Raw genomic sequence first — 26,427 nt, 5'->3', positions numbered from 1 at the left:
TATAATGCAGATGCGACCATACACCGCACAGGGAAAGACCCGATTAAGTACCCTTTCTCGTTATGGTATAATGAGATCTCCAACTCATCCTATCATAGTATAGCGTGCGCAATACTTCAAATATCTGGATAAAATATAGCAATAATTATGACCAAGAATACTTACAGTAGAAGTGCTATTGGAAAAAAAGGAGGGGAAGGGCAAAAAGAGGAGGAAAAGACAGGGGCCTGATTGCGGTCTTAACAATTCACATGGGAACTTCTCTACCACATACGGCAGAGCGTGAATTGATTTCAATATTTCTTAAATAGCATCATGAGATTGTTTCATAGTGCATAATCTAAACACTAAATCATTTGTAGAGCCCATGCCACCGCCATATTCATCAACGTTTTACATGAATAGTATAATTACATTGCTAAGATGGCTTCAGCGTCCTTCTTTAGCTTTGTCATAGCTCCAATCTGCAGAGTAGGCCCGATGCTAATTCGCGCAACTCCAATATCCGCCAATTCTTTCACCGTTAGACCGCCGGAAAGATTTAGCAGGACATTCAGTCGTCCATCAAAGGCTTTGACTAACTCAACAACTTCGCTGCGTGAGACACCTCGGCTGGCACCCCATACAAATACAGTAGTAGCACCAGCGGCAAGATACGCACGACCTCTCTCAATGACTTCCTCGAGACCACCTCCTTGAATGAGTGTGTCACACCGGGCGTTGACGACAAAATCAGGCACTCCCAGTGCATTAGCCGTGCTCAGAGCTCTCTTGATCCGATCGGTTGCATCGGAGATGCTATATAGTGTCTTTGTGTTTCCATTATAGTCCTCTAGGTTAATGCCAACAACACCAGCTCGAATGAGCTCCGTTAGGCCGCTTTCTAGCTCATCTCCATATCCGTCTTGGTAGTCAACGGATAGTGGCTTTCCGAATTCTTTAATTGCCGAAGCAATATTTTTAGCAGAGATCACATTAGCAGCCCGCGTTAAAGTGTCATCCTGAAGACCTGCTGCTTCCGCAACCGCATAGCTGGCTGTAGCAAGGGCCTTTGCGTTGGGCAGGGATGCTACAGCCCGTGCAGAAACTGCATCATAGATGTTTGCAAATACTAGAGGGTGATGAGGAGTATGTAAAGCTTTGAACCTTTTGGCGAGAGCATTCAGAGAAGCGTTGGCCATGGCTGGATTTGGCAAATATGATGACGATTGCTTAATGGACTTGATAATCGATGCGTATGTACCTGAAGTCGTGCTATAACTACTCGATATGTTCTGTCAATTCATATATATACTGATAATATATATACTTACATGTACGCGTCTGTGAGTAAGGTATGCAATAGTAACTAATGCCTCGCAGTTATATATCTAATATGTTAAGACGTGCGTAATATCCCAGCGTCAGCTTTGTAAGCATCCAATTTGTAAAATAACAGGTATCTCACGATGCATTTCGACACCAACCGCCAAGCTTAAAATAGCAAAATAATAGCGACACTGTTTCCCCAATACTCTCTAGCACACAAACGCCACGCAGCGCATGAGCAAATATGCGACCATTTTGGGCTAAGCCGCCGCTTTGTCGTGCTTGTATCCTGCTCTGCCGAGAAAGTGGCTGAATTGCACTCAGACTGTGTACCCTCTTTCATTAGCGGTTCTTAGACTGATTGGACATCAATCGCAGAACTATTTGCACTCTCTACATGGACAACTCCAAAGATGGTAATTCGTACCACAGTCGATTTCCAATCGATGATCTACCAGATTTTTCTTCAGGCTAACTAAGATTTTGGTTGCGTCAGCCTATAATATGCTGCGATGAAGGCGCACTACTTGGTCTGACGCAAACCAATGTGGTTTGTGCGGAATTTGGAGAAGCGAATTATCCAAGTTGGTGCTGTTTGGAGATTGTGAGGGGAGGCAAAAAGCCTATATAAAGCTTGCAATCTACGATCATACTGACCACTGAAGCTCTCTGTAAAATGTAAGATTGTCAGACGAAGCCCAAATTCTCCCTTTATCTAGCGTCATCGCTTTCCAGTTGCTGCATACATCATATGATGGTACTGGCCGGACGAAACTGCTATACGAATTTCTACAATGACTGCTCATCATTGGGAAGAATAATGCAGCAGCATGGATGAAATTTTAAGCTGTCGATACAATACATGTAAAGCCTGACCCAACGCTGAGCTGCAGATATTACCACTTCTATCGCATATAGAATTAACACGATTTACACAAGCCAAGTAAATACAGACATTTAGTACCAGCACAAAGATATAATAAGGGGATGGACCGCCTGGCCGACCCTTATGGAACACCTTCGTGTATATGGGAATGCGGTCAACTAGACATCCTGGAGCATCACTTATTCCCATATTGGTGATAGTGCTAATGCCTGATTCCGAATCCGAAAGTAGTCCCAGGTTCCAGGACATTGCCCTGGAATCTATCTATCAAGATAACGTCGGTGAATCGACTTTACTACCATTTCCGGCGTTTCATCCACCCTAGAGCCCTGGCTGAAGCGATACAGTAACCTGATGAGCATTAACGCGTATCAAATAGCGTCAGGAGATTTTGATGGGCAACTGGTAAGGCTAGGCAACTGATAGGATCATGAGCAAGAGGCAAATAACTCGATGGAGCCTGGTATATAGTTCGACCAAACCTGCGTCTCGTCAGCAAAATGAACTACTCCTGAGACGTAAATAGAGGCTGCTGTCAAATTGCCCATAGAGGTTTAGCTCCCCTGGCGTGGCCATAGAATCTCCAAGAACCGGCTGTCGCTAGGCTTAGCACAGCGCTGGACTTGGTTCATTTATCTATTTTTTATTTCCCCAAACCACCAATCGATATTCAGCCATTTGGCTCGATACGATCGCTAATTCTATACGGTTGCAAATCCCCATAGGCAATAGTATGGTATGCGCCTCGTTTGGAAAATCCTAATGCTAAGACCACTTAGAAACGGCATCGCAAGCTTTAGAGCCGGTGTGCAATTTCTCAGAAGCCACCGCACACCAAAAGTTTCACATAATATTTCGTGATGGATTCAGCGATGAGGCTCTCTCAAATGCTATTATGCTCTCCCTAACATTCGCTGCAAATGAATATCACTTCACGCAGGAATGGCCCAGTTTTAAAAATACAACAATTAGGCATATCAATCAGAAAATAGGGTCTTCCCTTGATCCTCCAGCTGTTTCGCAAATGATAGGAGCCATATTACTCTTAATAGGAGTAGAGGTTAGTATTTTGCGGCCTGCTAGTCTTTCATTGCTAAGAACAATATCTAGTGGCGACTGGGGAACAAACCACGAGTAGAGATGCACTTGGCTGGTGTCATGCAACTGCTAAACTTCTGCGACTCCAAGCTAATCCATCTTCATGATGGCATCAAACAGTAAATATTTGAACTAGGCTTCCTTTATGTGCCATCGTATCAGCATTCTAACCCCTGTCTGTAGTGCAATATTCTGGCAAGATCTGAACGCGGCTTGGATCATAGGTTCCGAGCGCAGATTCTCCCATGATATTTTCCCAGAGCTTCACTGGGGGCGCAATCCATTTCTATCGTTTGTATATACCCTACCGCCGGGATTCGAGCCACTGAGACATGTGTTTGGGAGTGACTTGGTCAAGACCATCGAAGACATCTATGCTTTGCAGCATTACAGAGAATTATCGAACATAGACCTCGATGACTCAGCTTCCCTTCTCCACTTGGATAATCATCAAGCATGGATAGAGTCTCGACTTTACTCTCATTTCGTAGCGGCAGACGAGATCAATGGAGTATTAGTAGGCTGTATACTTGCACTATATCTCTGCGCTTATATGCTGTTTTCGGAGGTATGGACAGGCCACTTCATTCCATCGCACATATCTTCAAACCTACTACGTGTCTTACGGGATGCGAAGAAGAGTATTTTATGGGAAGCCAACAGAGATGCAATGCTGTGGTGTACGATAGTGGGTGGCACATTCGCCCAGCTAGGCGTGACAAGATCCGAGTACATATTGCTACTTCACCAGTCTGCATATGGCACGCTCCCCTCCGCATGGAAAGAAACGGAAAAATTTTTAGGGAAGTTTTTATGGTCTAAAAAAGTCTTCTACGGTCCAGGAAAAGCCTTCTGGGATGCATACTCGTTAAATTGACACTTCACCACTGCTTTCGAAGCTAACTTTTCTCCCCCAATACCTAATCTGAAAGGATATATTTGGCATTAATCCGAAGGTGGAGCGTTGACGAGAAAATCATTCCGATTTCGGTCTATAAAGTGATATATAACATCATGGGACACTAATATGTAGTTACTATCTATGAATGTACCCAATGCAACCGTCATTGATGACCTCAAATTAAAAGATTGGCTAATGTGAAGCTTAAAATCTTCCTGGAATAACCGTGCTTAGAGACATGAGTCTTGACGCCTCTGTATGGCGAAAAGCTACCAGGGGCAGGGGTACAGCCTCGACATCATGATAGGAGGGAGCTTGGTGAGACTTGCGCTTACAGGAGCCAGAAGCAACGCTCCGCCGCAACACAGTAGCCAAAAGTGCTGGACGAGCTTCCGACGGCGCCAGCCACGCCCTCTGCAAGGGAAGTCGTACTCTGTAATTAGTATATAGAGTACTTTTTCTCTTCGGAGTTGAAGCCTGTTAAAGTAATGACCGATCTGTTTGTTTATAGTATCAAGGAGGCGGCCGCATATTATGCCAGATCTCCATTCTATGGATGGGGAAGAAGAGCTAGGTGGTTTTTGACTTCGTTTTCGCTTAAGTGATAGAAGAAAAGGGCATAATTACCTTCAGTATTAGGCGTAAAAACAGGCAGCAGTTCATCAGGCAGATGGATATACCGTAGCACAAAGGTGGAGTAAATACGAAAGAAAAATTTGCTGCAAAGCAGTTCAAGCAATACAATTGACAAACATAGTTTATATGTTGCATCAAGATTTGCCTGCTGACCTATTCGAGAGTATTGCTGGAATATATTATACTTGCACTCGAAATCTGTTCTTTACGCTGTATACAGTGTCAAATACCCTCATTATCGCTAGATATTTATGGCAAGATTTGGGGTTGACTGCCTTGGTTCTTTGACGAGCGCTTGGTTCTGGAGACGCATCAAAGCCATTGCGAATATCAAGCGAGCTACGCAAGCGAGCTGAGCTTAACGAGTTAAAGCTGGAAAGGAGAAACGGCTTTTAGAAAGCGCTAACTAGAAAAAGGAATTTGATTGCCGCGCGAAAACCTATTGCTAGAACTAGTAGCCGTAGCTTATTCTGATGGTCGCCAAAATATCGCTAGGAGCGGAAATGTAGCAAAACGATCTAGCGGCGTCGGGATATTAAGTGTGTACTATGTAGCCAAATAGTAGTTATTCTCCAATAGCAATAATTCCAAATGCATGATGCAAACCACAGCTACATAATTACGACTTGATTGCAACTGTTGAACGAGTCATATGCAGCTAATCATAATGTTAAATGTCTATCTTTGCTCTAGAATTACAAAGCCACGCAGGAATGAGCATTTATTTGCGAAATGCTCCCGGGAATAATGTCATTGAGAGAAGAGGCTCTTATTAACGCATTACTCATAATAGCGGACAGCTGAAGAAAATCCGTAACCCGCAATCTTCCCGTCCGCCGTTTCTTGTAGTATAAGGCCTATCTTGGGGCGTTGCGCTCGACACCAACCAGGCTACTTGGGTTGCGTCAAAGATTGGCTCACAAGTTTCTAACGGCAACTATCCCCGATACTTTCTTGCAGGGTTCAGCTAGGTTCAGCTGTCAACGCTTACCGTTACCATAGCCGTTTTCTCGCGTATTTTACACGCAGTAGTCGACGACGGCCACAGCACCCTCTCATACAGCTTCCAATGAGAAACCCACTTTAAGGAAGAGATTTACTTTCCTATGTACTTGCATGTCGGCCTAATGATACCAGGATCAGGCTAAGACTTGCGTTTGTCGGCATATGAACCTAAGCGAACGCCTTCCAATTAGACTTTGTCACAACATCAAACACTCCAACTAATCGCCTGTCGAAAGTATCGAGCTACTACTCACAACTGCGACCATACTATACTATCTTATCACCGTAACTTGGACAGCCAGTTACTATACCAATTGGGTGAAAATGGAGGGTCTTTCTGTGTCAGAGTTAAATCGCCAGGTTGTTACCCGATATTTCCAAGAGTTTTGGACCAATGGGAATGCCAACATTGTTGATGAACTGTGCGACGACAATGTAACTATCTTCTACCCTATGCATGGCCGAATGGTCGGTAAAACTGCCGCCAAAGAGGTCATAGCTAGGTTTAAAACAGAACCCGTGAGCTGGGCTATCCGATATGCTAACAGCAGCAACTCAACCCAGGCATTTCCAGACGTTTCGTTTCGATTGCTTTCCCCGTTTCCTCTAATTGCCGAAAGCGATTACGTAGTTGCACGGTGGTTCGGTGGGGGGAAGCATACTGGGCCGGCATTCTACGAATTGCCTGTTGGAAGTCTGCCTGTACCCAATACTGGCAAAGAAATGCGATTTTCTGGAACTACAATCTATAGGCTACAGAATGGTAAAATCATAGAAGAGACGGGTGAAGAGTCTGGCCTGGTGGCGCTGCAACAGCTGGGTTTGATTAAAATGAATGATGGTTTTGCTCCATGAGCATGAGCTCCCATCTACGCCACGTGTTTTCGTGGCGTATTAACGTTGGGTTCATAATTGCTTGTGTAGAAATGTCAACATATTATGTCATTAAATATACATATTATACTAATCCGGCTAATAACTCATTTACTTTTTCATGTCCGATGCGCTGCAAAAGTTCTGCGAACCTCGCAACAAAGAAAGCGCTGTGGTCGATTCGCTTGCTCCTTGATGCCGCGATAAAGTAAACCCATGTTAAAGAATGTTCCCCCAATGCGTACGGGGGTACCTTGGTCACAGTCGCTTGGAGTCGGTCCAGCAGTTTATTAAGCTCGTCTGAAGATGAATTTGAGTCTGTATTGCTGCTCTCGAGGGGAGAACTGGACGCCGGCAGTGCATATATATAACATGTTTGTGCTACTGCACTCTCTATTGCGGAGAAGACTTCGAAGAGATCTTTTTGGTTGAGCGACAAGGGTTGCCTTCCATCTGCAGCTAGGCTCTCTTTGCTTATAATCTTGTTGAATTGGTAAAGGGGGCAAACAATTGCTTTTAATCTTTCATCGGACAAAAACATATTTGTTAGTCAAGATCCTAAAAAAAAGAGACATATCGATTGAGGCGTACAATTGGACTTGGTCGAGTAAGAATTTAAGCGTTGCTTTCTCGCCTGGATCAGTGCTGAAAGGGCTATCCTTGTGAATCCAGAACTCGGCAAGCTTTAGCAAAGCAGGGCATTCTCTATGGCCACATATCATGTCATCGATCATCAAGCCTAGGATGGTAGCGAGAGGCGCGCAAGAGTCTGTCTCTGGTTGTGCTGAGACGTGCCGCAGTTCGGCAATTGCGGTTGACCTATACCTAAGTCTATCGACCATAGTCTTTGCCCCTTGGGCAATCTGGATGTGGCTTGCAGATGCTGCCAAAAAAGCGCTTCTGACCATTGGGTTATTGAATGCTAGTGGCAGAATGTGTTTGACATATCCTTGGGTAGTTGACTCAGTGACATCCAGTGTCGGGATGATATTCTCATAGACTAGATGAAAAAGAAGCAGATGGTTAGCGAACAAACCGAGCATAGAGAATGCTGCATGATCTCTTACAATTTCGCAAGAGAAATTCCTCTGAGGCATCCTCGATGTTGATGTGTGGCAGCATGTGCAAGCTAGGATATACCATTGGCTGCTGTTGGTATGCTTGCCATTGATATTCATTGCTCAAGATTAGAGAAGCGTCGGTGGAGGTTACATTCACCGCTTGGTTCGGATTCGAAACCGACCACAGGAATATACCAGGACCAAACTGTGAGAGCTGATAGATGTTTAATGCTGGTGCATCTGTTGTGGCAACCAAAGCCATTACACATCTCTTCCAATTGGTGGCTATCCCATTCAGCCTTTCGCCTTCTGCTCGGAGACGCTGGACTTCCTGTTCGAGAGCATTCATATAATCCTTTGTCCTTTGTCTGTGGCTTCTATAAGATTGTTAGGTTTATCCCAGACATTTCATCCAGAGTCAACTTCAAACATGCCTCTGTGCTCGTAAAATCTGCTGCTTTCTCCTCTTGGGAGGCTGGCCCTTCTCGGGAGCGGCACCGGCGACAATTCCATCATCAGGCACCAACGGTGGCGAGAATGAGAATGTGCCGAGAATATTTCTCTGCCGACTTTTAATAGAATTATACGAATTTGCGTTTTCCATCTTGACCAAAGCTTGTTTTGGTCTGATGTCGCCGCTGGGTTTGCCTTCATAGATGAACATCAGACAATCGGTTTATTTGCTCTCTGGGCTAGTCATGTGATTTAGGCGCAGAGGTTGTTTTGTATTGTCAGCTGTTACTAAGTAGCTATGTTTCGGCAGTTGTTCTGTTTAATTACTGTGATTATCGGTTAAGAATAATAGCAGAGGGTATTGTTAGAGATATTTGCGTCCTGCAGGCATTACCGTCAAAGTAGGTAGTCCTAGAGTGCTGCATAAAGATAGGATGTGTGGATCATATAACTAAGTTGAGAAATCGAGTCAGGGATGGCATCAAAGATGCAGGGTCAACCTTTGCAGGGAGCAAAATACGTGAGACACACTGTGCGACTCAAGGCAATTCGGATGACAAATGCGCGTTGCCCGAATAGGTAGCTTCACGGAATCAATGAGAGCGTCTATTCCGGGTGGCATGGCTAGGGAGAGAAACGGCTGGCATTAATCAGCCCATAGTACTAGATTTAAAATCGGAGAGCTCCAGTATACTATGCCTGTATATAATCCTGTTAGTTCTACAGGCTAACTTCTGACGTCGACTCGTCGACAGTGAGAGAAATTTGTTTTCTCCATGGCGCCCCGGGCCTCTTTCCCCGTTTTCTACTACTACTCCGTCATATTTCTTATTGTGGCACGATCCCTATTGTTGCAGTCACCAGAGTGTCTCCCTGCATGGCAGCCTCCATAGTCATAGCAGCTGCTTGCCGCTTCTTACCAAACCGACTCGAGGCCATTGACGCCCGACGGCTTGTCCGCCTGACTTGTCAGTCGGACGCCGTGGCGGAGGCCCTCCTGTGGGTTATGGTGGTCAAAGTCTGAGATGGCTGTGTGCGCAGTTACGCGGTTATCCCAGAGCGCAACCGTACCCTCCTCCCACTTGACCCGAACTTGGAAGTCTTGCCCGAGCGCGATGTGCTATAGATTGAAGGTTAACAGTTAGTGACATGAAAACACGTAGCATGCATCGGCAGTGCGGGGGGTCGACGCTTACATTAAACAGTAGCTGCAGAAGGGCATCTGACTCTTCATGTTGAAGGCCAATGATGCGCTTCGTGAACCCTTTATTGACAAACAAGGCTTTTTCTCCGGTGGCCTGCAAATAAACCCATGCTTAGCATCGTACTCCGTTGTATCACAGATGGTCCAATAGGTTTTATGTTGTAATACTAGAAACAGTGCTAATATACTCACCGGATGGACCCTCACAATGGGATGTTCACTCTTCACGGGTTCCCGTCTAACGTGCTTCCCGTCTCGTCGTGCATTGTCTGCTTGGTTAAAGCCACTATGCTCAGCCCGCAGGCCTTCTAGCAGCGCCTTGATTGGTTTCGACAAGCGGGCGTATGCTGCAGTCTGTGATGCCCAGGCGGTATCGCCTCCGGTTGGTGGGACAGATAGTAGAGTGAGGATGGTAATACCCGGTGGCTGATGTTCATAAGAAACATCCGAATGGTACCCTGTAGTGGTCAGTCTTTCTCTTCGCTGGCGTGCTCGATATTCGTTATCAGGGCCTAGATAGATATTGTGAAACTCGAGATGGTCCTTGACGTGAGCTCCAACGGGCTGGGGGACTGGTTAGTGTTGCTATATCCACCGCTATGTACATATATGCGTATGTATTTGTGTAGGTAATTCTGCTCACATGAACATGCAATGGCCCAAAATATCTCGCAAAGTCCATCTGCCTGTCTGGGCCAATGTCTTTGAAGTCTTGATCGCGGAAGATGACCACTCCCCTCTCAGCAATGAGCAGGGCAAGCTCATTCTTCTGAGTATCGTTCAATTGAGAAAGTTGTAGGCCTCGAATTTCGGTACCAATAACTGGAGTGAGTTTGGAGACCTTGAGCTCAGAGTTGCTGTTAGAAAGGAGAGCAGACTTGGCTTTGTCTGCTCCTAGTCCGCGATCCTTGAACTCGAATGGCTGGATCGCTTCAAAGCGAGTCTCTTCGTCGTAGACAGGGAGATATTGATGATATTGATACTTTGGTTAAACGAATTAGGTAACATATTACTTTTGCGTCTACATGTTTTTGGCGGTTTACCTGCTGATGGATAGCATCATCGTATGCCAGTGTGAGCCTCCCGACTTCAGCGCCTGACTTTGTTATTGTCTTCGTAGTCGACATTCTTTAAGCTGGTGTTTCAACAAATACGCCTTCTGACTAAATGGATTCCGTGAAAGCCTATATACAGACTAATATTTCAAGCCTCTGACGTTTTTAATTGCGCTACACTTCGTATTAAATATATCTAGCATGTGCACGATATTGATAGCGTTTGCTCCTCTACATTCGGAATATCGGCACCTTGCACCAAAATTTCTCTCGATGGCGGCATCCCCAGCTTAAATCGTGATCGATCAGCTATATGGTGAACTGCGGGGTTTGGCGGTTACGGAGAGTATGTAAACGGTTAAGCTATATATGTTGCATACCTATGATGAGCACGCCTTGCAGCGGTCAAATATGGTAATCGTGGGGGGATGTTGCGACTTCAGAACCAGATCTTGATAAGATTGATAGTGGGCTTTACTTTGAGGGTCCTGTTGAAAGAAATGAGATGTGACAATTCTTATTAGGAGCTACATAAATGCTTGCGACACTATTGAGCAACTGATGTTATCACTGGCATGATGAGCGCCGTCGGATAAATCTGATTCGTGAGTCGTGATTTAACCCAAGATGACGACAGCGGGATACGCCGCAAACTGACCAACGATTACTAATATAGTGTGCAGACGACGGATTCAAATGTGTGTACAGGATAAAATAGGCATCCGATCTTCATCTTGTTAGTTAATTGGATTGCTAAGAAAAAGGTATACCAAGTGGGTGTTGCAGCATTGAAGCATTGGTGCAATTTAGATCACGTTAGTTTGTTAGGTAATGTATATAAGAAGAACAATAAGGATTTACAAAGATGAACAGGAACTAGTTTCAGCTAGAAATTAAACAGCGACAGTTTTTTTCCTCGATAATGAAGCTATTATTCGTAATTCGAATATTGTTTACCGCAGCGACTGCCTCAGCTCGAGATCTCTAGGTTTATTGCCAAGCCTGCCACTGTCTGCCATTAGTAGCTCATACGCTACAGAATTTTCCATGGGCAGCACTAGAATTTGATCGCGAAACACTATTTCCTCATAGAGAACCTCCCCGCCGTTACATTGTTTATTCAAACATCTGCCAATTTCGAGTGGCTATAAATAATTCAACGTTTAAGTTTAGATACGATGAAGACCGATCTGTATATTTGTGAAGAATGAAAATGATTGTCTTTAATTAGGTAAATGGACATATGATTGTACCGCTTGTAAGACCGAACGTATATAGTATTTTAGGTTTCTCCTTGTTATTTTACACTTAGCTATCACCTTACTCTTTCAATGTGTTTTGTAGCTAATATTTGAGCCTCTGTTGTACCCATTACTTATCACTATTGAGTAGAATCCTCCAATAAGTCATATAAGCTAGTGACACTTGTAAGAGAACAAATGTCCTAGTGTTTCTCGAGGCCATAAGCTACACTAAGTATGCTGCTTCTATGACCTAGCTTTTTTATGGGAAAATTTCCTTATTATTTAAATGGCGTCCAACTGAGTTACTATCCCAGAGATTTGCACGATTGGTCGCACCAAGCAACCAGATCCATCAGCTTGGGGTGCAAGATTCGCCTGCGAACTTCACTTATATATTTCGTTCCGCGCTAGCTAACAGCTGGATGGAATCTTGGCGGTTTTCTCCCTATCATTGTACACTTATGGAGAACGTAGATCTTGCATAACCGTCATGTAATCAGCGAAAGGCCAACATTCGAGATAGTATTTACGATAGTACGTATTCTAGCGGTTAAACGATTTGGAGATTCTACAGTAGTCCAGACATTGTCGTCGACATAAAAGTTGGACTGCAAGTTCACGTTGCATTGAGAATGGTCTCCTTCAACAATATTTTTGTGAACAATGATGACATTCGAATTGTCCCTTGTAACAATTTACGAGTTGCCATAGATAGACAATCTTGAAAATCTGACGTACTAGATAATGGGCACATTATCTGCTGGGTTATCCCACAGCAATGTTATTTTTATTTTCACTCCAAATAGCTCGGGCATCCAGTTTAGGAGATAGCAGGCAGTAAAGGATTCACAATAAAACTACTCTTAAATGTCATAGATCTGTTGTTTTCATATAACAGGGCAAGTACAGCATAACGCCGGAAGGTATCTATATAAAGCAATAAATCGAGGGCCATGGGTTTGAACAACCAATAGCAAGGTGAGAGTATAGGAACTAACCGTTTTGATCAAACTGTCCACGTACAATATGTTGGCCCTTGATTTCCGCAAGATCCTGGTTTCGGTAAGAAGTTAATATGATGGATGGCTTCTTATGTAGAAAGATCGGGGCTAGGTACAAGCCGCCGTCTTCCATCTTCGACTGAGATTAGCCTGGTTAGGATCCGGGCCTCCGAGGATCCGAGCCTAGTATCTACTAGGTAGTGGACTGTATTATTCAGCTATTCATTATTCGCACTTTGCTACCGGCATCAAATTTGGCAAAAGCTTCGGCGAAGTGCGCCGCTACTACTACCTAGGTAGATGCACTACCTTAATAGCACGGTCGATCTACTGGTAGTTTACCACGAACAAAGAAGCGCATGGCAGCTGGGTGGAGTCTCGCATGCCTTGTTTACCCAGAGAGATACTCATTACATGCTAGATGGAGCATACGCTACATTTATTATCAGGCACCTTCGCGAAATATGGACAACCCTTTACAAGTAGTATGGGATCTAAATTTTCCATTACAATCCTTGTCGTAGACTATTAGCAAAGACGTAAAACGATGTAAGCGATAATTTTATCAATATAATACATACATAAAATATTCGTTGATGACGCAGCGTCCGCGATATCCCGTACTCAGATACAAACAGCAGAGATGGGAGTGAATAGTGAAGTATAAGAGTATATCAATCAACTAATGATACAAATATAACCAACATGGCTTAGATAGAAGGGAACCAATTGTTACCGCTTGAAGAATCATGTTTCTCAAGTTCCATCTCGATGCGAAGAGACCTCAGTCCAGTTTAATGCGCAACATCATGTAGAACAGGAAGACTCAGCATCAACTCGGACACCAACAAAAGAAGGTCAGAATCACAACGTGCACAGCAAAGTGATGAACGCAAATGGGGAATTCAAGTCCGGGTTTCTGTCAATGGGTGGAGGAGAGCCCTATCCTCCAGAACTGCTTGGAGAAAATGAAGCGTATCTGGTCGACTTTGATGGGCCGGATGATCCTGCCCATCCGCAGAATTGGCCAATGAATACCAGGTCAGTGAGAAGAATGCAACGCCGCAGCCTGATTTAACACATACAGGATAATAGTGCATGTTGCAATAAGTTACAGCACTTTCTCAATCTCTTTCGTCAGCGCCATACATTCACCTGCTGTTCCAACAATCGCAAGAGAATTCCACGTCTCTTCCGAAGTCGCAATATTAGTCATCTCATTATACATCCTTAGATTCGTGTTTGGCTGTGTGAAGAATCATACCTTGAAATTATTCCCAGAAATCTTGAACGTCTGTTCATATTGTTCATTGGCCGTCGAATACCCCTTGTCGTTGCTTGTTTCGGGTGTATGATCTTCCATATGTACCAGTCGCATTATTTAAAGACCTTCAAAGTGTCATGATAAATTCTTCTTTGTAGGATCTTTCGGAGTGGCTTTTTGGTTATAAGTGGCGCTATTTGTGCGAATCTTTTTGACAATAAGACCCAAGGGCTTGCAGTAAGGCCGATTAATCACAAAGATCCTTTTAGAGCTGATAAAGGCTCAAATCACAGTTTTCACTCTCTGTGTCTTCATCTAGCCCATAGTTGCTCCCTTTATTGACGGCTTCATTGTGACAAGCTATCTAGGTTGGCGTTGGACGCAATATATTGCAGGCATCATGTGCGCTTTGGCGTTCATCATCCTCAGCGTATTTTTTCTCCACAAGTCGTACACTCCAGTTGTCTTAACGAATAAAGCAAGGAGACTGTGATAGCAAACGAAGAATTGGACTATCCATCCGAAGTTGGGAGAGACGGAAATTAGTTTGAAGGATGTACTCCACCGCTGCTTTCTATGGCCTCTTCATATGCTCGTTGTTGAGCCAATCGTTTTCCTTATGAGGTATGTGCATTAAAGATACGCCTGCCCTCGCTCGATAGCATGCGAATTACTAATCATTGGGATTTAGTCTTTACGCGGCATTCATTTACGGACTTCTCCATCTATCCTCTTTCAGGGCTTTTATAAAATGAGACCTGGTGTATGCGGGCTCCCTGAATTGAGCGCCGTTCTGGACTGTATGATCACTCGTGTAGTAATGATACTTCGGGCGCCGAGCTACCATCACAAGCTGGAGGCAAACAACGGTGTTGCGATACCAAAATGGCGACTACCAGAAGCCATGGTTGGCGGATCTTTTTTGCAAGTGGCTTATTCTGGCTTGGTTGGTCAGGCTATCGGGAAGAAGTCCACTGGATCGTGCCAATCATTGGAGGCGCGGTCACTAGATTTGACATTTCTCTAGTCTTTCTACAGACATTCAATTATCTAATTGATGCGTATACCGTGGTGAGTATCAATGTCGTTAATTTCTATCGTCCAAGCCCAAGCTACCGCCACTAACAAATTAAGCAGCTCGCAGCATCAGTGCTTGTACCAAGTGTTTCTCTGTGTTCGATATTCGGCGCCGTGTTTCCTCTATTTACATCCTACATGTTCAAAGGCATTAGCGTTCAGTAGTCTCTTACGCAATTAGGATGCGTCACTTCATTGTTTGCGCTTGTGCCATTTGTATTAAACTACAAGGGTGTACAAATCCGCAAAATCAGTAAGTATATCCAAAACAAAATCAACAGCCTGCAGCTCTTCCAGAACCTGCTACTGCTAGGAATAGTCAAGAGAAGCAGATGCGGCATTTCTCTCACTTCCCAAACATAATGATATAGACCGGGATATGGCGAAATTTATAAAGAAGCGGAAAGGTCATATAGACATATATGCCCAGGACTTTCCCACGACTTAAAAGGTCTTTTAACGCACAGGACAGAAAAGTCGGCGATGTTTTTCATAGAACTAGAAAGCATATTATATAATACAACTTTTTCGGGATCTGCCATGTTTAGACATAATGCTAGAAACGCTTTGACAAAGTAACGTTCTTACTTTTGCAACCACATCGGAAAATGAGAACAGTGTATGGAGTGTGCAATCGGTCATCTCGTCAAACGAATCTTTTACCATCACTTGCCATCTAGTTGTGGCAATCGCAGTTGAAGAGCCTCCCGTCAACTTACATAGCAACACAAGAAAAAAAAAACCTCAGCAAAGAAGCAATTTCAGCGCCACAACCCTCTACCTTCTAAATTCCCATACTTTGCCGGCAACATCCACGCCCGATCGATGCGGGAACACGGAACGAGCAGGTGGGGTAATGGAGACAATAGCGGATCGATCCCGCTCAGCGACAAACGATGACGTTTTGGTCGTGGAGCTGGGGGTGGCATCGCGACCGCGAGTAGAAAGCGGGGATAAGGTGACGGGCATAACTGCAAGTAAGCCATTGCAATCAAAGCACAACAGGAGATGAAGTGCGAGATTCGCATTGTTTATAAGCACTCGTAGGTGGGTTAGACTCTGTGTGCGTTGCCCAGCTGCACTTACACGCGGTGTTTGGTAATTGATTGGCCAGCCCATGCTACTGAATGCTTGACTTTTAATACCTGCTAGACAGAAACTTGCTAAATGCTTGATCCGCAAACCACGACATGACATCATAATCTCTTCACCACAAGCTGTCTCGGTCCCTCTCGGTGCCTCTTGTCTCTCCAGTGAAGTCCACCCCCTCGTTATCATCCAGTCGTTTTCTAGAAGCAGAATTCTTGGCTATTCCCACGTATCCACTCAGGGCGACGCCACGGAATCTCGAACGAATCCCATCGCGTGCCTTGCCTGCAGAGGAGAGCAAGATGAGGAGAGAAGAGCGTGACAAAAAGTGGCTTTGATCGCCATAAAACCCGCATCCGGCTCAGTCGCCAGTATATATACTATAGAGATATCTCGTCAGCAGCCACGTCCTTCTCTGTCCGCTCACCTCCCGCAGTTCATCAAAACCCATTAGCACTCGTGAATATCATATCCATCGTCTTGCCCGCCATGCCTCAGCCTATCCCTACAGCCAGCCATCTTCTTGACCTCTTCAGCTTGAAGGGCAAGGTCGTCGTCGTCACCGGGGCTTCCGGGCCTCGTGGTATGGGAATTGAGGCCGCGCGTGGTTGCGCCGAGATGGGCGCTGATCTTGCCATCACATATGCATCGCGCAAAGAGGGCGCGGAGAAGAATGCGGCTGATCTGAGCAAGGAATACGGCGTCAAGGTCAAGGTATACAAAGTCAACCAGAGCGACTACAACGACGTCGAGCGCTTTGTGAACCAGGTCGTTTCTGATTTTGGCAAGATTGACGCCTTCATTGCCAAGTAAGCTCTCCATGGGTCATCCCCACCTGTTGGAACAGTTAGATACTGACCATCTTCTTCCCAGTGCTGGTGCCACAGCCAACAGTGGCGTTGTCGACGGCAGTTCTAGTGATTGGGACCATGTTATCCAAGTCGATCTTAGTGGTACTGCATACTGCGCAAAGGCCGTTGGTGCGCACTTCAAGAAGCAAGGTCATGGCTCCCTTGTAATCACAGCCTCAATGTCCGGCCATGTCGCAAACTACCCTCAGGAACAGACTTCATACAACGTTGCGAAGGCAGGCTGCATCCATCTGGCGCGCTCGCTGGCCAACGAATGGCGCGACTTCGCCCGTGTCAACAGCATCTCGCCAGGCTACATTGATACAGGCCTGTCGGATTTCATCGACGCCAAGACGCAAGAGCTATGGCGAAGCATGATCCCTATGGGACGCAATGGCGATGCCAAAGAGCTCAAGGGTGCATATGTCTATCTCGTCAGCGATGCTAGTTCGTATACTACGGGAGCTGATATTGTAATTGATGGAGGCTATACCACTCGATGAAAAAGCTTTATTTTATTTTCCGTATTACCAAAACCCTTTGTAATGAGCCTAACTGTACCATAATGATGACTCAATAAAAGAAAAAATATTCAACAAAATTAAATTGACTCGCCCTCACAAGTAGCTCACCGATTTTAGATAGAAATAGCGGACCTCAATCAGCTCAGCCCTCAATGCAAATAGTACTAGTTAGTGCCTACCCTTGGATTCTTGGTCTCATTTCGGCGCGAGGAGATTCTGCGAGGAGCCATCGCAGCTACGGGTATGCTAAAAGTATTCATGGCCCGATGCCAGGGTTTGACATTTAGCCGTCGCTGAACTGCCGTTGGCAAATTACGCTACAATACAGGGATCAGAAACGCCGGGGAGTAAAGGTATACACGGCTGGAATCACCCTCAGTAGTAAATTCAGGCAGGCAGTAAGAAGAATTATACCAAAGCGCTGCAAGAAGCAGTGCGTACTACTGCCATCAACTCGTAAATGTCTTAGAGGCATTAAACTAAATTATCAGACATCAGCTTGGATAGGGGTCGAGAACGTCGTTCTATTCTCGTCGTCCCTTCTCAACGAACCCCTTGCGTTTCTATGTAATTTCTCATCCACTTCTTCCCCGCGATCTGCCCGTGGCATTCCCCCACCGACGGGGCTGTGGTCCCGGCATGGCTATTGCCAGAAGTACCCAACAGTAGTGTGGTTGCCTTTTTCTAGCTTGATTACGGCGTGTGGCTCTCGGGATTTAGCGCAAGTGCCGTCTAATACTTGGGATCCATGGGAAGCTGCTGCTAACACTTCCGCCGGAGTATGGAGCAATGCCGGAGAAGAAGGCGCGGTGTTCAAATACGAGAGAATGGAGATAACTTTCAGATTTCAAGTTGAAATGGGTTTATGTGAATGCGTTAAAGGTGTTTATTAAGCAAAAGCAAAGCGTCAGAGTAACCATATCGGTTAACTTTGATGCATACCGCGTCTTTCTTGTAGCTTGCCCTATCAACAAATCCTTCTTTTCTGGCCCTTTTCCTGAATACCCCTTTCATATGCTCTTACCCCCGACGCCCGACGGTTCAAAAGGCTCTTCGCAAGTGCGGATCCTGACAGTGGCATTCGCATCCCTCATAGCTACCTGCCTACTTATGTTCCTCCTACTTAAATATACTTTCCTTACACAGGGAAACAACAACAAACAACTTGGCCCTTGCACGCTCACGGCGAGATCGGATGAGCTTGCGGATTACCGCGTCGAATCGTTATCCACCTCCCTAAATGATCGAGACATTTAATATCCTGTACGCGATAACATGACTATCGGGTAACATTGGCTGTGGATAGATACTACTCCTAATCCCTAGTTTCTGCGGCCGAAGCCTGTCGTGAAGCCATTGCATGGCGTAGCTATTGGCCGAAAGGTCATCAACTCCAGTTCGCAAGGTTTGCAAGTATGCCTATGTATGCATATCGGATGAGCATCGCGATCCACAAATGAGGGGGAATCGTAGTTCTATGTAACCATATTCGAGCTATGGTACACAATACCGGACTTTAGACAGGGGTTCATCTCTGTGGGTCTCAAACCATTGCCTGTGCACTAGGAAGACTCGCTGGAAGATGATATCATGAACCTCCAACCTCTTCCATGGTCGTTAGCCTCATCCTAGCCACAGAAGTCTCCGCCAGCTTCGCTGTTTTGACTAAGAAGCCCTTTTGCTGGACCAACAACATGCGATTTTTGAAGGAATACCGACGGATATTTCCAGCTGCTACAATATACACAACCATGGACAGAACGGTATTCCCCGGGAACCAACGGGCATTGTTCAGTGCCTTGATGCTCAGCGTGACATGGTGTCTTGAACCTGCAGCAAGCGTTCCCACTTCAAAATAGTATTATCAATGGCAATGTTGTATTACCCGAAACTCCCCCCGCCATGTTTATGCTTGATGGTCTCATCGAGCTGCGGGGAAGAATAATAATCTTGGCAGAATACTCCCCTACGAGATGCAAATGTCTTAGGCTTATTCAGTTGGGCAAAGATGGTAGTGAGATATCCAACAAAGGGAGGCTGGGCATACTACATAAACGGCAATATCCGCAGCATGAATCTCTGATGCTACCCGCAGGGCCGGCTATCGATTTTGCTTCTCATCTTGGAACGAAGTTAATAGTACTTCCCGAGGCGGCTCGAGGGTTCCCTCCCTGTTTTCATGCCCCTTGATTACCTCTTGCTCTGGTTTTATAAACTCTAATTATTCTACCCATAACAAACCATATCAATAAGTTTCTCTGGGTACATTGATACATCAACAACGACATGTATATCCAGCAACTCGTGGCCTACTGGCCATTGCTGGTTGGGCTGAGCCAAGCAGCGGATCAGCAATCTTCTTTCGATGTACTTGAATATATCGACCCGTTAATTGGCACTGCGAATGGAGGTAAGAGTTTACGCTTCTAATGATATACAATTGTTCCCCTTTTTAATTTGTATTACAGGACATGTCTTCCCAGGCGCAACTCTCCCCTGTGAGTATATTGTGCTAAACAAAAGTAGAGACTATTTTAACAAATGCGGTTTAAGATGGCATGGCAAAAAGTGTAGCGGATGGTAATGAGGAGATTCAGGGAGGTTATGCCTCGAACGATGGCCTAAGTACGCATCTTACAGCACATCGCCGAAAGAAGATTTTCCAGGATTAACCAATATCTATAGTTACTGGCTTCTCTCACATGCACGATAGTGGAACAGGTGGTGTAAGTTCATAACCGCCTACTTGCAGAGACGGGGATAATGCTAATGGCTACCTCCCACAGGGCGCATCGCTGGGAAACTTCCCTCTTTTTGCCCAGACTGGTTGTCTAAACGACGACATCAACAACTGCTACTACCCTTCAACATTGAGAGCCTCAGCAAAAATAAATGAAACGGTTGTGGCCAAGCCGGGTTACTTTGCAATTCAGCTCAATACGTCAGTCAAAGCTGAAATGACAGTCACAAACCACACAGCGCTGTACAGATTCACATTTCCGACGGACGGCACTCCAACCAAGATCCCTTCTAATGGGACAACGCCTTATAGCCCTCTGATTCTAGCCGATTTGGCTGATCTTTCTGGTTCCAGAACTGATGCAATCATCTCCGTTGATGCCAACACAGGCCGTATATCCGGCAACGGCACCTTTAGGCCCTCTTTTGGTATTGGCAACTATAATCTCTATTTCTGTACAGATTTCCAAGGAGCGACGCTTCGAAACACGGGTATTTTTGTAAATAACCGTGCAGGTACAGACCGCAAGAGCTTCCGCACTTATGATGATGGCCAGAGCCCAATCTTGCCCGCTGGCGCTTGGGCTCAATTCCACCCCCCAGCCAACAATCAGATTCTGGCTCGAGTTGGACTCTCATTCATTAGCACCGCGCAAGCCTGCAGCAACGCGGAGAAGGAAATTCCCAACTTTGACTTTGAATCTGTGAGAGCCGATGCCGAGGATGCGTGGCGCAAGAAGCTTAGCACTATCAAGGTTGACAACACGGGTATCAGCGACTCTCTCCAAAGGACATTCTGGAGTGGCATCTATCGCACGCTCATTTCTCCACAAGATTATACTGGTATGAAGGCATATTTTTCAGTCAGATGAATTGCATTATTTCTAACGCCGATTCTAGGCGAAAACCCCCTCTGGAAGAGCAGTGAGCCATACTTTGACTCATATTACTGCATCTGGGACAGCTTCCGAAGCACACACCCCTTGCTTACCCTGGTCGATCCCCATGCTCAAGCCTTGATGATTCGCAGTCTCATCGATATATACCGCCATGAGGGCAAACTTCCTGACTGCCGCATGTCTCTCTGCAAGGGCTTTACTCAAGGTGGCAGCAACGCTGACAACCTGTTGGCGGACTCTTACTTGAAGGGTTTGACAGACGGCATCGACTGGGCTACTGGTTATGAGGCTGTCGTATCTGACGCTGAAGGTAATCCTTTTCCATTAATAACCTGCTCAAAGGAATTCATATGCTAACGTATCTGATTGAATAGTTGAAGGCCAAATTTGGACAGTCGAGGGCCGTGGTGGCTTGCAGAGCTGGAAAAATCTTGGCTACATTCCAACCGACGACTGGGACTTCAGTGGCTATGGACTCTTCACTCGTTCTATTTCACGAACTATTGAATACTCTTATAATGATTTCTGCATTGCAGAGATGGCTCGCGGTCTTGGAAAGCATGCAGACGCAGAAAAATATTTGAAGCGTTCCCGTAACTGGAAGAATATGTATGACCCGACCTCGCGGTCTAAGCTGAACTTGACTGGAACTCAAGACTACAATCTGTTCACCGATAGTGGATTCGAAGGCTTTTTGCAGCCGCGATATCTGAACGGTACCTTTGGTTTCCAAGAGCCTGCCATTTGTACTGACTTGTACAACTTCAATGGCTGTTATTTGAATCCTGGTGGCCACGAGACGTATGAAGCTGGCTCTTGGCTCTACACGTTTTACGTGCCTCACGACCAGGCTACACTAATCACAACACTAGGCGGTCCAGATGCATTCGTGCGTCGTCTTGAGTTTATGCACAACACTCCAGGCTTGTTTTATATAGGCGATGAACAAGCTTATCTTCTTGTCTATATCTTCCATTACGCCGGAAGACCAGGACTCTCCGCTGAATACTTGCACAGATACATCCCTAGCGCCTTCAACGACACCACTGCCGGCCTTCCAGGAAATGATGATTCGGGTGCCATGGGCAGCTTCACGGCACTTTCCATGATGGGCTTGTACCCCATGAGCGGACAGAACGTCTATCTTATTATCCCACCGTTCTTCCCCGAGGTCAGCTTCACCGACCCGCGATCCGGCAAGACAGCAACCATTCGCAACATCAACTTTGATGCTGGATATAGCAACATTTACATCCAGAGCGCCAAGTTAAACGGCAAGCCGTATAACAAGGCATGGGTAACCCACAGCTTCTTCCTTGACGGCGGGGTGCTTGAGTTGACTCTCGGGCCCCAAGAGAATACAAATTTTGGAACTGCCAAGGCAGATCTTCCGCCGAGTGCGTCAACGCACTTCTGGAGCTAGATAGAATCAAGAGACTAGCGCTACATAATGAATAACGTCGAATATTAATTACTTGAATTATTATGACAAAAGAAAATACCTTTTATCGTGCGCTTTTCCTATTCCGCTTCTCCATAGCTTGTGTGCTATTGAATATGATCTGCCTGCAATCTATAATATTACTGTTAAGATCCTCATAGCCGCCAGTCAATTCTCTAAACAATGTAATATGTGCTGATGCTCTTATACCATCCACGGGCCCATACTTGTGGTTCCGTATTTCTTCCAAAACTTTCCTCCCGATTTTCCTTTCCCCATTGCTTCATCCATCTCTACTTTTAATACAGGGTTAATTCCCTTTTGCCTCATCCTCTCTTGCTCTTTGAGTGGAATCTTGTGGACGGGATGGTCGCCTGGTAGCTCCGAAGTTTGCTCATCTATCTTGGGAGTTTTACCCCACTTAAGTCCGGCTTGAGCAGCCAATTGACAATTACTCTGTTCGTTTGTCTTTCCAGGTATTTTTTTCGAGGCTTTATTGGTAGAGAGAGGCATGGTGATCATTTGGTAGACTCGTGTAGTCTTCTGGAATATTTCGTCTTTCGTTCATGTGCCAACTAGGGGGCATTTATATACCCAAACATCCCAACTTCTTTGTTGCAATGACAAACTACCATGATCAACATTACATGCTTCTTCTATGACACAACATCATCTCCGCATTTATCTTTCGCTTCGCTTATACAACCCCCAGCCCTGTGGGGCTACGGATCCTTCAGTTCGCCTATTTCAGGGTCTAACAGGCGTCAGGTCCTACGATTGTCACTAAGCCACGTCCTATGACCAATACATCATAATCTTCAGCGATGACCCACAGAAGCAAGAGGCTTAGATGAAAACACAATTGATAAAATTACTAAGCTTGTTTAATATGTGCTTTTGTTTTAACTGATTAACATTGATAATGCAACGCTAGGTATCTATGCTTGCGCCTTAAGTGCAGTAAACTGTTCGCTGAAAGGAAAGTCGTGAAAGCCTTTATCCTGCTGGGCAGCGAAAAACGTCTCTCTCTGGTACGGCGTCAGAGGAATTCCCTGTTGGAACCGGAACGGCAGATCTGGGTTGGAAGTATAAGGTCGACCAATTGCAATAACGATGTCGTAGTCCTTGTACTCCTCGTCAACGGCCTTTTTGCTAGACTCGAGCTGGAATCCTCCGGCTACAAGAACAGGGCTGGTATTGGCATAGGCTTTGATAACTGGCGTAATGTCATTGCCCTTCTCGCGAGACTCAACCAAGTGTACATAAGCCAGCTTGTAAGGCTTCAACTGCTCGGCAATATACTCGTATTGGGGAATCGGGTCATAGGTAATATCTCCCATAAAGTCGGCAAATGGGCTGAAGCGGATTCCAGTCCGGTCTGCGCCGATAGCTCCAACAACTGCCTTGGTTACCTCCAGCGTAAAACGTGCCCGGTTCTCAATGCTTCCACCCCATTGATCGGTTCGCTTGTTGGTAAGCTCTTGGATGAATTGTTCAAGCAGGTAGCCGTTGGCGGCGTGGATCTCTACGCCATCAAATCCGGCGGCAACAGCGTTCTTGGCTGCTTGTGTATAGTCCTCAATGTACTGAAGAATCTCCTCATGTCTGAGGGGACGTGGCTTAATAGCAGCATCAGGAGACTCTGGTATATCGCTAGCACCAACAAGATCTGAGTTGCTTTCCTTCTTCAAAATCTCCGCGTCGGCAGAACGTCCTAGAGCCCATAGCTGTAGGTAGATGTACGATCCTTGCTTATGAACAGCATCAACAACCTCTTTCCAAGCATCAATCTGCTCTTGCGTGTAGATTCCAGGAACATTTGCGTAGCCACCAGCTTGTTGAGAAATGAACGTGGCCTCGGTGATAGACAGCGAGCCGGGAACAGCTCCCCTCTGTGCGTAGTATTCCTTCACTGTAGGCAGAGGAACATGGTTATCGTCGGCTCTGTATCGGGTCATGGGCGCCATGGCAATTCGGTGAGCGAGCTCACTGCGGCCCACCTTAAGAGGAGTGAAAAGTTTTGACATATTGACGGTAGTTTTGCTTAATTGTCCTATCACTGCAGTAGGAGAATTGAGAGTTTTGAACAGACGGGAGGCTCCGCCTTCTTATCAATATTCTTCTGAGCCCCAACTCCGTCCCTTGATGGTGCTATCCTACTCAAACAAGCTAGTAGTAGTATTCATTGCGCCATTATAGAGATTATAAATCCGAACCCCACCATCGAGCTGCGGGCAGTATTGTATATTTCTTTGGACATCTATAACTAACTATCCGGCATTCGGCACCGTTCGATGTTTAGCTAATCATCGAAAATAACCTTTATTAGTACGTTATGTGAGCCAGAGCGGATACAGCAGGTCGCCTTGAATGTAAAAATGGGATTCGGTCATCCAAGCCATGGAATGGCGCTGCATTGGCACTAAAGTTCCATGCAGACTTCATGACTCAGGCCGAAGCTAGAAGGGATTTTTGCGACGGATTTCACCCCCACTGGTTGACTGGCAGTTATGGGAAGCTCTCAGTGAGAAATATCCATAGAATTCCACACGGTTACTTCTATCAGCAGCCGAGGCTAAACTATGATTTTCTCAGAGAGTACATAGGTTTCTATTTATTTCTAGCTTTGAACAACGCTAGGCACGAGGGATTCCAGTATACTCTGGCCTCTTGATTACCAAGATCGGGGCTAAGATACGCCGAATATTGAGGATTCTGTATAATCCAGCTAAGCGTTGTTGGGCCGCCTTACAAAGCGAGATAACCGAGGATATTGAGCCTGACAAATTACTCTGCAGATACGGCAAAATTGTCGATCGATCAGGCGGAGGCCAAGCATAATAAAGTCTCCATAACCATGGCTGTTTAACCGTTGCGTCTTACGATCAGTTCCCACGTGCCAAATTCCGCAACTCCACCTAGATGGAAAGCAGTGGCTCTTGCATTGAATGTGATCGGCTACAAGGTGAATTACTCAAGCAGTATCAGCCCTCTATTATGGTTCTTACTCAAAGACTTGACAACATAGTATGTTACAGATGTACATAGTATGTTACAGATGTCTATCAGACCAAGTTAGAACATATCCAGTATGACCTGTCGCAAACTATCACCCCACAAACTGAATAGGCTAATGTGGGTTGATATGCAGAAGCCAAAAACGGCGCCTAGCTAGTTTTATTCCGTCCAATGGAAGAAGACAAGCCTGTATATGGATTGATTGTCGTAGTATTCGACAACTGCTACATGTATTCTTCAGATTTAAATACAGATTTGTACTCCTATTCATACACAATGGGATGCATCTAATAGGACTTGACCCCTCCCCTAGACATATTGGAAATGAAGCGTGAGGTAGAGATATAGTATTCGAGCTATATAACATCCTGTAGCGTTAGAACAGCTTGCAGTAATACGTATGTGACAACCCACTACTATATCATACGGTTTCTTCTAAACTGCCCGGTGCTGGGCTTCCTTTACGCCCGCTATCAGGCACAGCAAAGTCTCCATAGTATTAGGGGGCATTGACAACATCTAGATAAAATCTTGTGCATCCGCTTATAGACATGACCAATAATATAACTTCGCGATCGGACTATTAGGCATAGTTCTAGATCGCGACGCACGACAACACTACAATTAAGTACTTTAAAGGGAAGTAAAGCCTATTGCTAGACCGCATGATAGCAGCAGCCGCCCCATCCGGCAGTTGTTATCAGCAACTGGGGTTGCCAAATCATCAACTACTGCAAACTCGACTTCCCATACTTCGTAGTTTGTAAGCCAGATTTTTCCCGTACTCCGCTCCAATTTAA

The 26,427-nt window shown here is 45.4% G+C and overlaps 8 protein-coding genes across 9 annotated transcripts; 3 read left to right on the top strand and 5 right to left on the bottom strand.

The window, feature by feature from the left end:
- Window positions 1-353: 353 nt before the first annotated feature.
- On the bottom strand, window positions 354-1,384 carry TrAFT101_002261 (uncharacterized protein). The gene is made up of 2 exons (XM_066126548.1): window positions 1,314-1,384; window positions 354-1,254 (listed from the first exon to the last, which is right to left on the bottom strand). The coding sequence occupies exon 2, from the start codon at window positions 1,179-1,181 to the stop codon at window positions 411-413; it is 771 nt and encodes a 256-aa protein (XP_065982651.1). The 5' UTR covers window positions 1,182-1,254; window positions 1,314-1,384; the 3' UTR covers window positions 354-410.
- Window positions 1,385-6,132: 4,748 nt separating this feature from the next.
- On the top strand, window positions 6,133-6,807 carry TrAFT101_002260 (uncharacterized protein). The gene is made up of 2 exons (XM_066126547.1): window positions 6,133-6,269; window positions 6,399-6,807. The coding sequence occupies exons 1-2, from the start codon at window positions 6,159-6,161 to the stop codon at window positions 6,687-6,689; spliced, it is 402 nt and encodes a 133-aa protein (XP_065982650.1). The 5' UTR covers window positions 6,133-6,158; the 3' UTR covers window positions 6,690-6,807.
- TrAFT101_002259 (uncharacterized protein) lies at window positions 6,641-8,683 on the bottom strand. Of its 2 annotated transcripts, XM_024899731.2 has the most exons (4): window positions 8,203-8,683; window positions 7,775-8,145; window positions 7,299-7,707; window positions 6,641-7,228 (listed from the first exon to the last, which is right to left on the bottom strand). In XM_024899731.2, exons 1-4 carry the CDS (start codon window positions 8,430-8,432, stop codon window positions 6,793-6,795), a joined length of 1,446 nt encoding a protein of 481 aa, XP_024763381.2. In that variant the 5' UTR covers window positions 8,433-8,683; the 3' UTR covers window positions 6,641-6,792. The 2 variants fall into 2 exon arrangements, with proteins under 2 accessions (XP_024763381.2, XP_065982649.1); XM_066126546.1 differs by having other exon boundaries at window positions 6,641-7,707.
- Window positions 8,684-8,884: 201 nt separating this feature from the next.
- On the bottom strand, window positions 8,885-10,724 carry TrAFT101_002258 (uncharacterized protein). The gene is made up of 5 exons (XM_024902428.2): window positions 10,469-10,724; window positions 10,069-10,407; window positions 9,618-9,989; window positions 9,418-9,519; window positions 8,885-9,341 (listed from the first exon to the last, which is right to left on the bottom strand). The coding sequence occupies exons 1-5, from the start codon at window positions 10,550-10,552 to the stop codon at window positions 9,138-9,140; spliced, it is 1,101 nt and encodes a 366-aa protein (XP_024763380.1). The 5' UTR covers window positions 10,553-10,724; the 3' UTR covers window positions 8,885-9,137.
- Window positions 10,725-16,059: 5,335 nt separating this feature from the next.
- On the top strand, window positions 16,060-17,790 carry LXR1 (L-xylulose reductase). Its single transcript, XM_024906470.2, has 3 exons — window positions 16,060-16,164; window positions 16,223-16,964; window positions 17,029-17,790. The coding sequence occupies exons 2-3, from the start codon at window positions 16,645-16,647 to the stop codon at window positions 17,507-17,509; spliced, it is 801 nt and encodes a 266-aa protein (XP_024763379.1). The 5' UTR covers window positions 16,060-16,164; window positions 16,223-16,644; the 3' UTR covers window positions 17,510-17,790.
- Window positions 17,791-19,486: 1,696 nt separating this feature from the next.
- On the top strand, window positions 19,487-22,727 carry TrAFT101_002256 (uncharacterized protein). The gene is made up of 7 exons (XM_024899664.2): window positions 19,487-19,940; window positions 19,999-20,028; window positions 20,084-20,155; window positions 20,216-20,256; window positions 20,317-21,112; window positions 21,170-21,478; window positions 21,543-22,727. Exons 1-7 carry the CDS (start codon window positions 19,817-19,819, stop codon window positions 22,589-22,591), a joined length of 2,421 nt encoding a protein of 806 aa, XP_024763378.1. The 5' UTR covers window positions 19,487-19,816; the 3' UTR covers window positions 22,592-22,727.
- On the bottom strand, window positions 22,679-23,168 carry TrAFT101_002255 (uncharacterized protein). The gene has a single exon (XM_066126545.1). The coding sequence runs from the start codon at window positions 23,129-23,131 to the stop codon at window positions 22,814-22,816; it is 318 nt and encodes a 105-aa protein (XP_065982648.1). The 5' UTR covers window positions 23,132-23,168; the 3' UTR covers window positions 22,679-22,813.
- Window positions 23,169-23,491: 323 nt separating this feature from the next.
- On the bottom strand, window positions 23,492-25,090 carry FGAOX3 (Chanoclavine-I aldehyde reductase fgaOx3). The gene has a single exon (XM_024907872.2). It carries the CDS (start codon window positions 24,634-24,636, stop codon window positions 23,548-23,550), a length of 1,089 nt encoding a protein of 362 aa, XP_024763377.1. The 5' UTR covers window positions 24,637-25,090; the 3' UTR covers window positions 23,492-23,547.
- Between the last annotated feature and the right edge of the window lie 1,337 nt (window positions 25,091-26,427).

The sequence above is a fragment of the Trichoderma asperellum genome, chromosome 1 (assembly GCF_020647865.1).
Source record: "Trichoderma asperellum chromosome 1, complete sequence".
Classification (NCBI taxonomy): domain Eukaryota; kingdom Fungi; phylum Ascomycota; class Sordariomycetes; order Hypocreales; family Hypocreaceae; genus Trichoderma; species Trichoderma asperellum.
Note: the sequence above shows the minus strand (reverse complement) of the source record. Positions and strands in the feature narration are given on the sequence as shown.

What these genes read in the sequence shown, in the direction of transcription:
- TrAFT101_002260 (XM_066126547.1), top strand. Translation starts at nt 6,159, where the DNA reads ATGGAGGGTCTTTCTGTGTCAGAGTTAAATCGCCAGGTTGTTACCCGA. An exon ending in ATGAACTGTGCGACGACAAT is followed by an intron (nt 6,270 to 6,398) that starts GTAACTATCTTC and finishes AACTCAACCCAG; the next exon opens with GCATTTCCAGACGTTTCGTT.
- FGAOX3 (XM_024907872.2), bottom strand. Translation starts at nt 24,636, where the DNA reads ATGTCAAAACTTTTCACTCCTCTTAAGGTGGGCCGCAGTGAGCTCGCT.
- TrAFT101_002258 (XM_024902428.2), bottom strand. Translation starts at nt 10,552, where the DNA reads ATGTCGACTACGAAGACAATAACAAAGTCAGGCGCTGAAGTCGGGAGG. An exon ending in ATGATGCTATCCATCAGCAG is followed by an intron (nt 10,408 to 10,468) that starts GTAAACCGCCAA and finishes GTTTAACCAAAG; the next exon opens with TATCAATATCATCAATATCT. An exon ending in TTGGGCCATTGCATGTTCAT is followed by an intron (nt 9,990 to 10,068) that starts GTGAGCAGAATT and finishes CCAGTCCCCCAG; the next exon opens with CCCGTTGGAGCTCACGTCAA.
- LXR1 (XM_024906470.2), top strand. Translation starts at nt 16,645, where the DNA reads ATGCCTCAGCCTATCCCTACAGCCAGCCATCTTCTTGACCTCTTCAGC. An exon ending in ATTGACGCCTTCATTGCCAA is followed by an intron (nt 16,965 to 17,028) that starts GTAAGCTCTCCA and finishes TCTTCTTCCCAG; the next exon opens with TGCTGGTGCCACAGCCAACA.
- TrAFT101_002259 (XM_024899731.2), bottom strand. Translation starts at nt 8,432, where the DNA reads ATGTTCATCTATGAAGGCAAACCCAGCGGCGACATCAGACCAAAACAA. An exon ending in CAGATTTTACGAGCACAGAG is followed by an intron (nt 8,146 to 8,202) that starts GCATGTTTGAAG and finishes ACAATCTTATAG; the next exon opens with AAGCCACAGACAAAGGACAA. An exon ending in GGAATTTCTCTTGCGAAATT is followed by an intron (nt 7,708 to 7,774) that starts GTAAGAGATCAT and finishes TTTTTCATCTAG; the next exon opens with TCTATGAGAATATCATCCCG.
- TrAFT101_002255 (XM_066126545.1), bottom strand. Translation starts at nt 23,131, where the DNA reads ATGATCACCATGCCTCTCTCTACCAATAAAGCCTCGAAAAAAATACCT.
- TrAFT101_002261 (XM_066126548.1), bottom strand. Translation starts at nt 1,181, where the DNA reads ATGGCCAACGCTTCTCTGAATGCTCTCGCCAAAAGGTTCAAAGCTTTA.
- TrAFT101_002256 (XM_024899664.2), top strand. Translation starts at nt 19,817, where the DNA reads ATGTATATCCAGCAACTCGTGGCCTACTGGCCATTGCTGGTTGGGCTG. An exon ending in CCCAGGCGCAACTCTCCCCT is followed by an intron (nt 20,029 to 20,083) that starts GTGAGTATATTG and finishes ATGCGGTTTAAG; the next exon opens with ATGGCATGGCAAAAAGTGTA. An exon ending in TTCTCCACAAGATTATACTG is followed by an intron (nt 21,113 to 21,169) that starts GTATGAAGGCAT and finishes CGCCGATTCTAG; the next exon opens with GCGAAAACCCCCTCTGGAAG.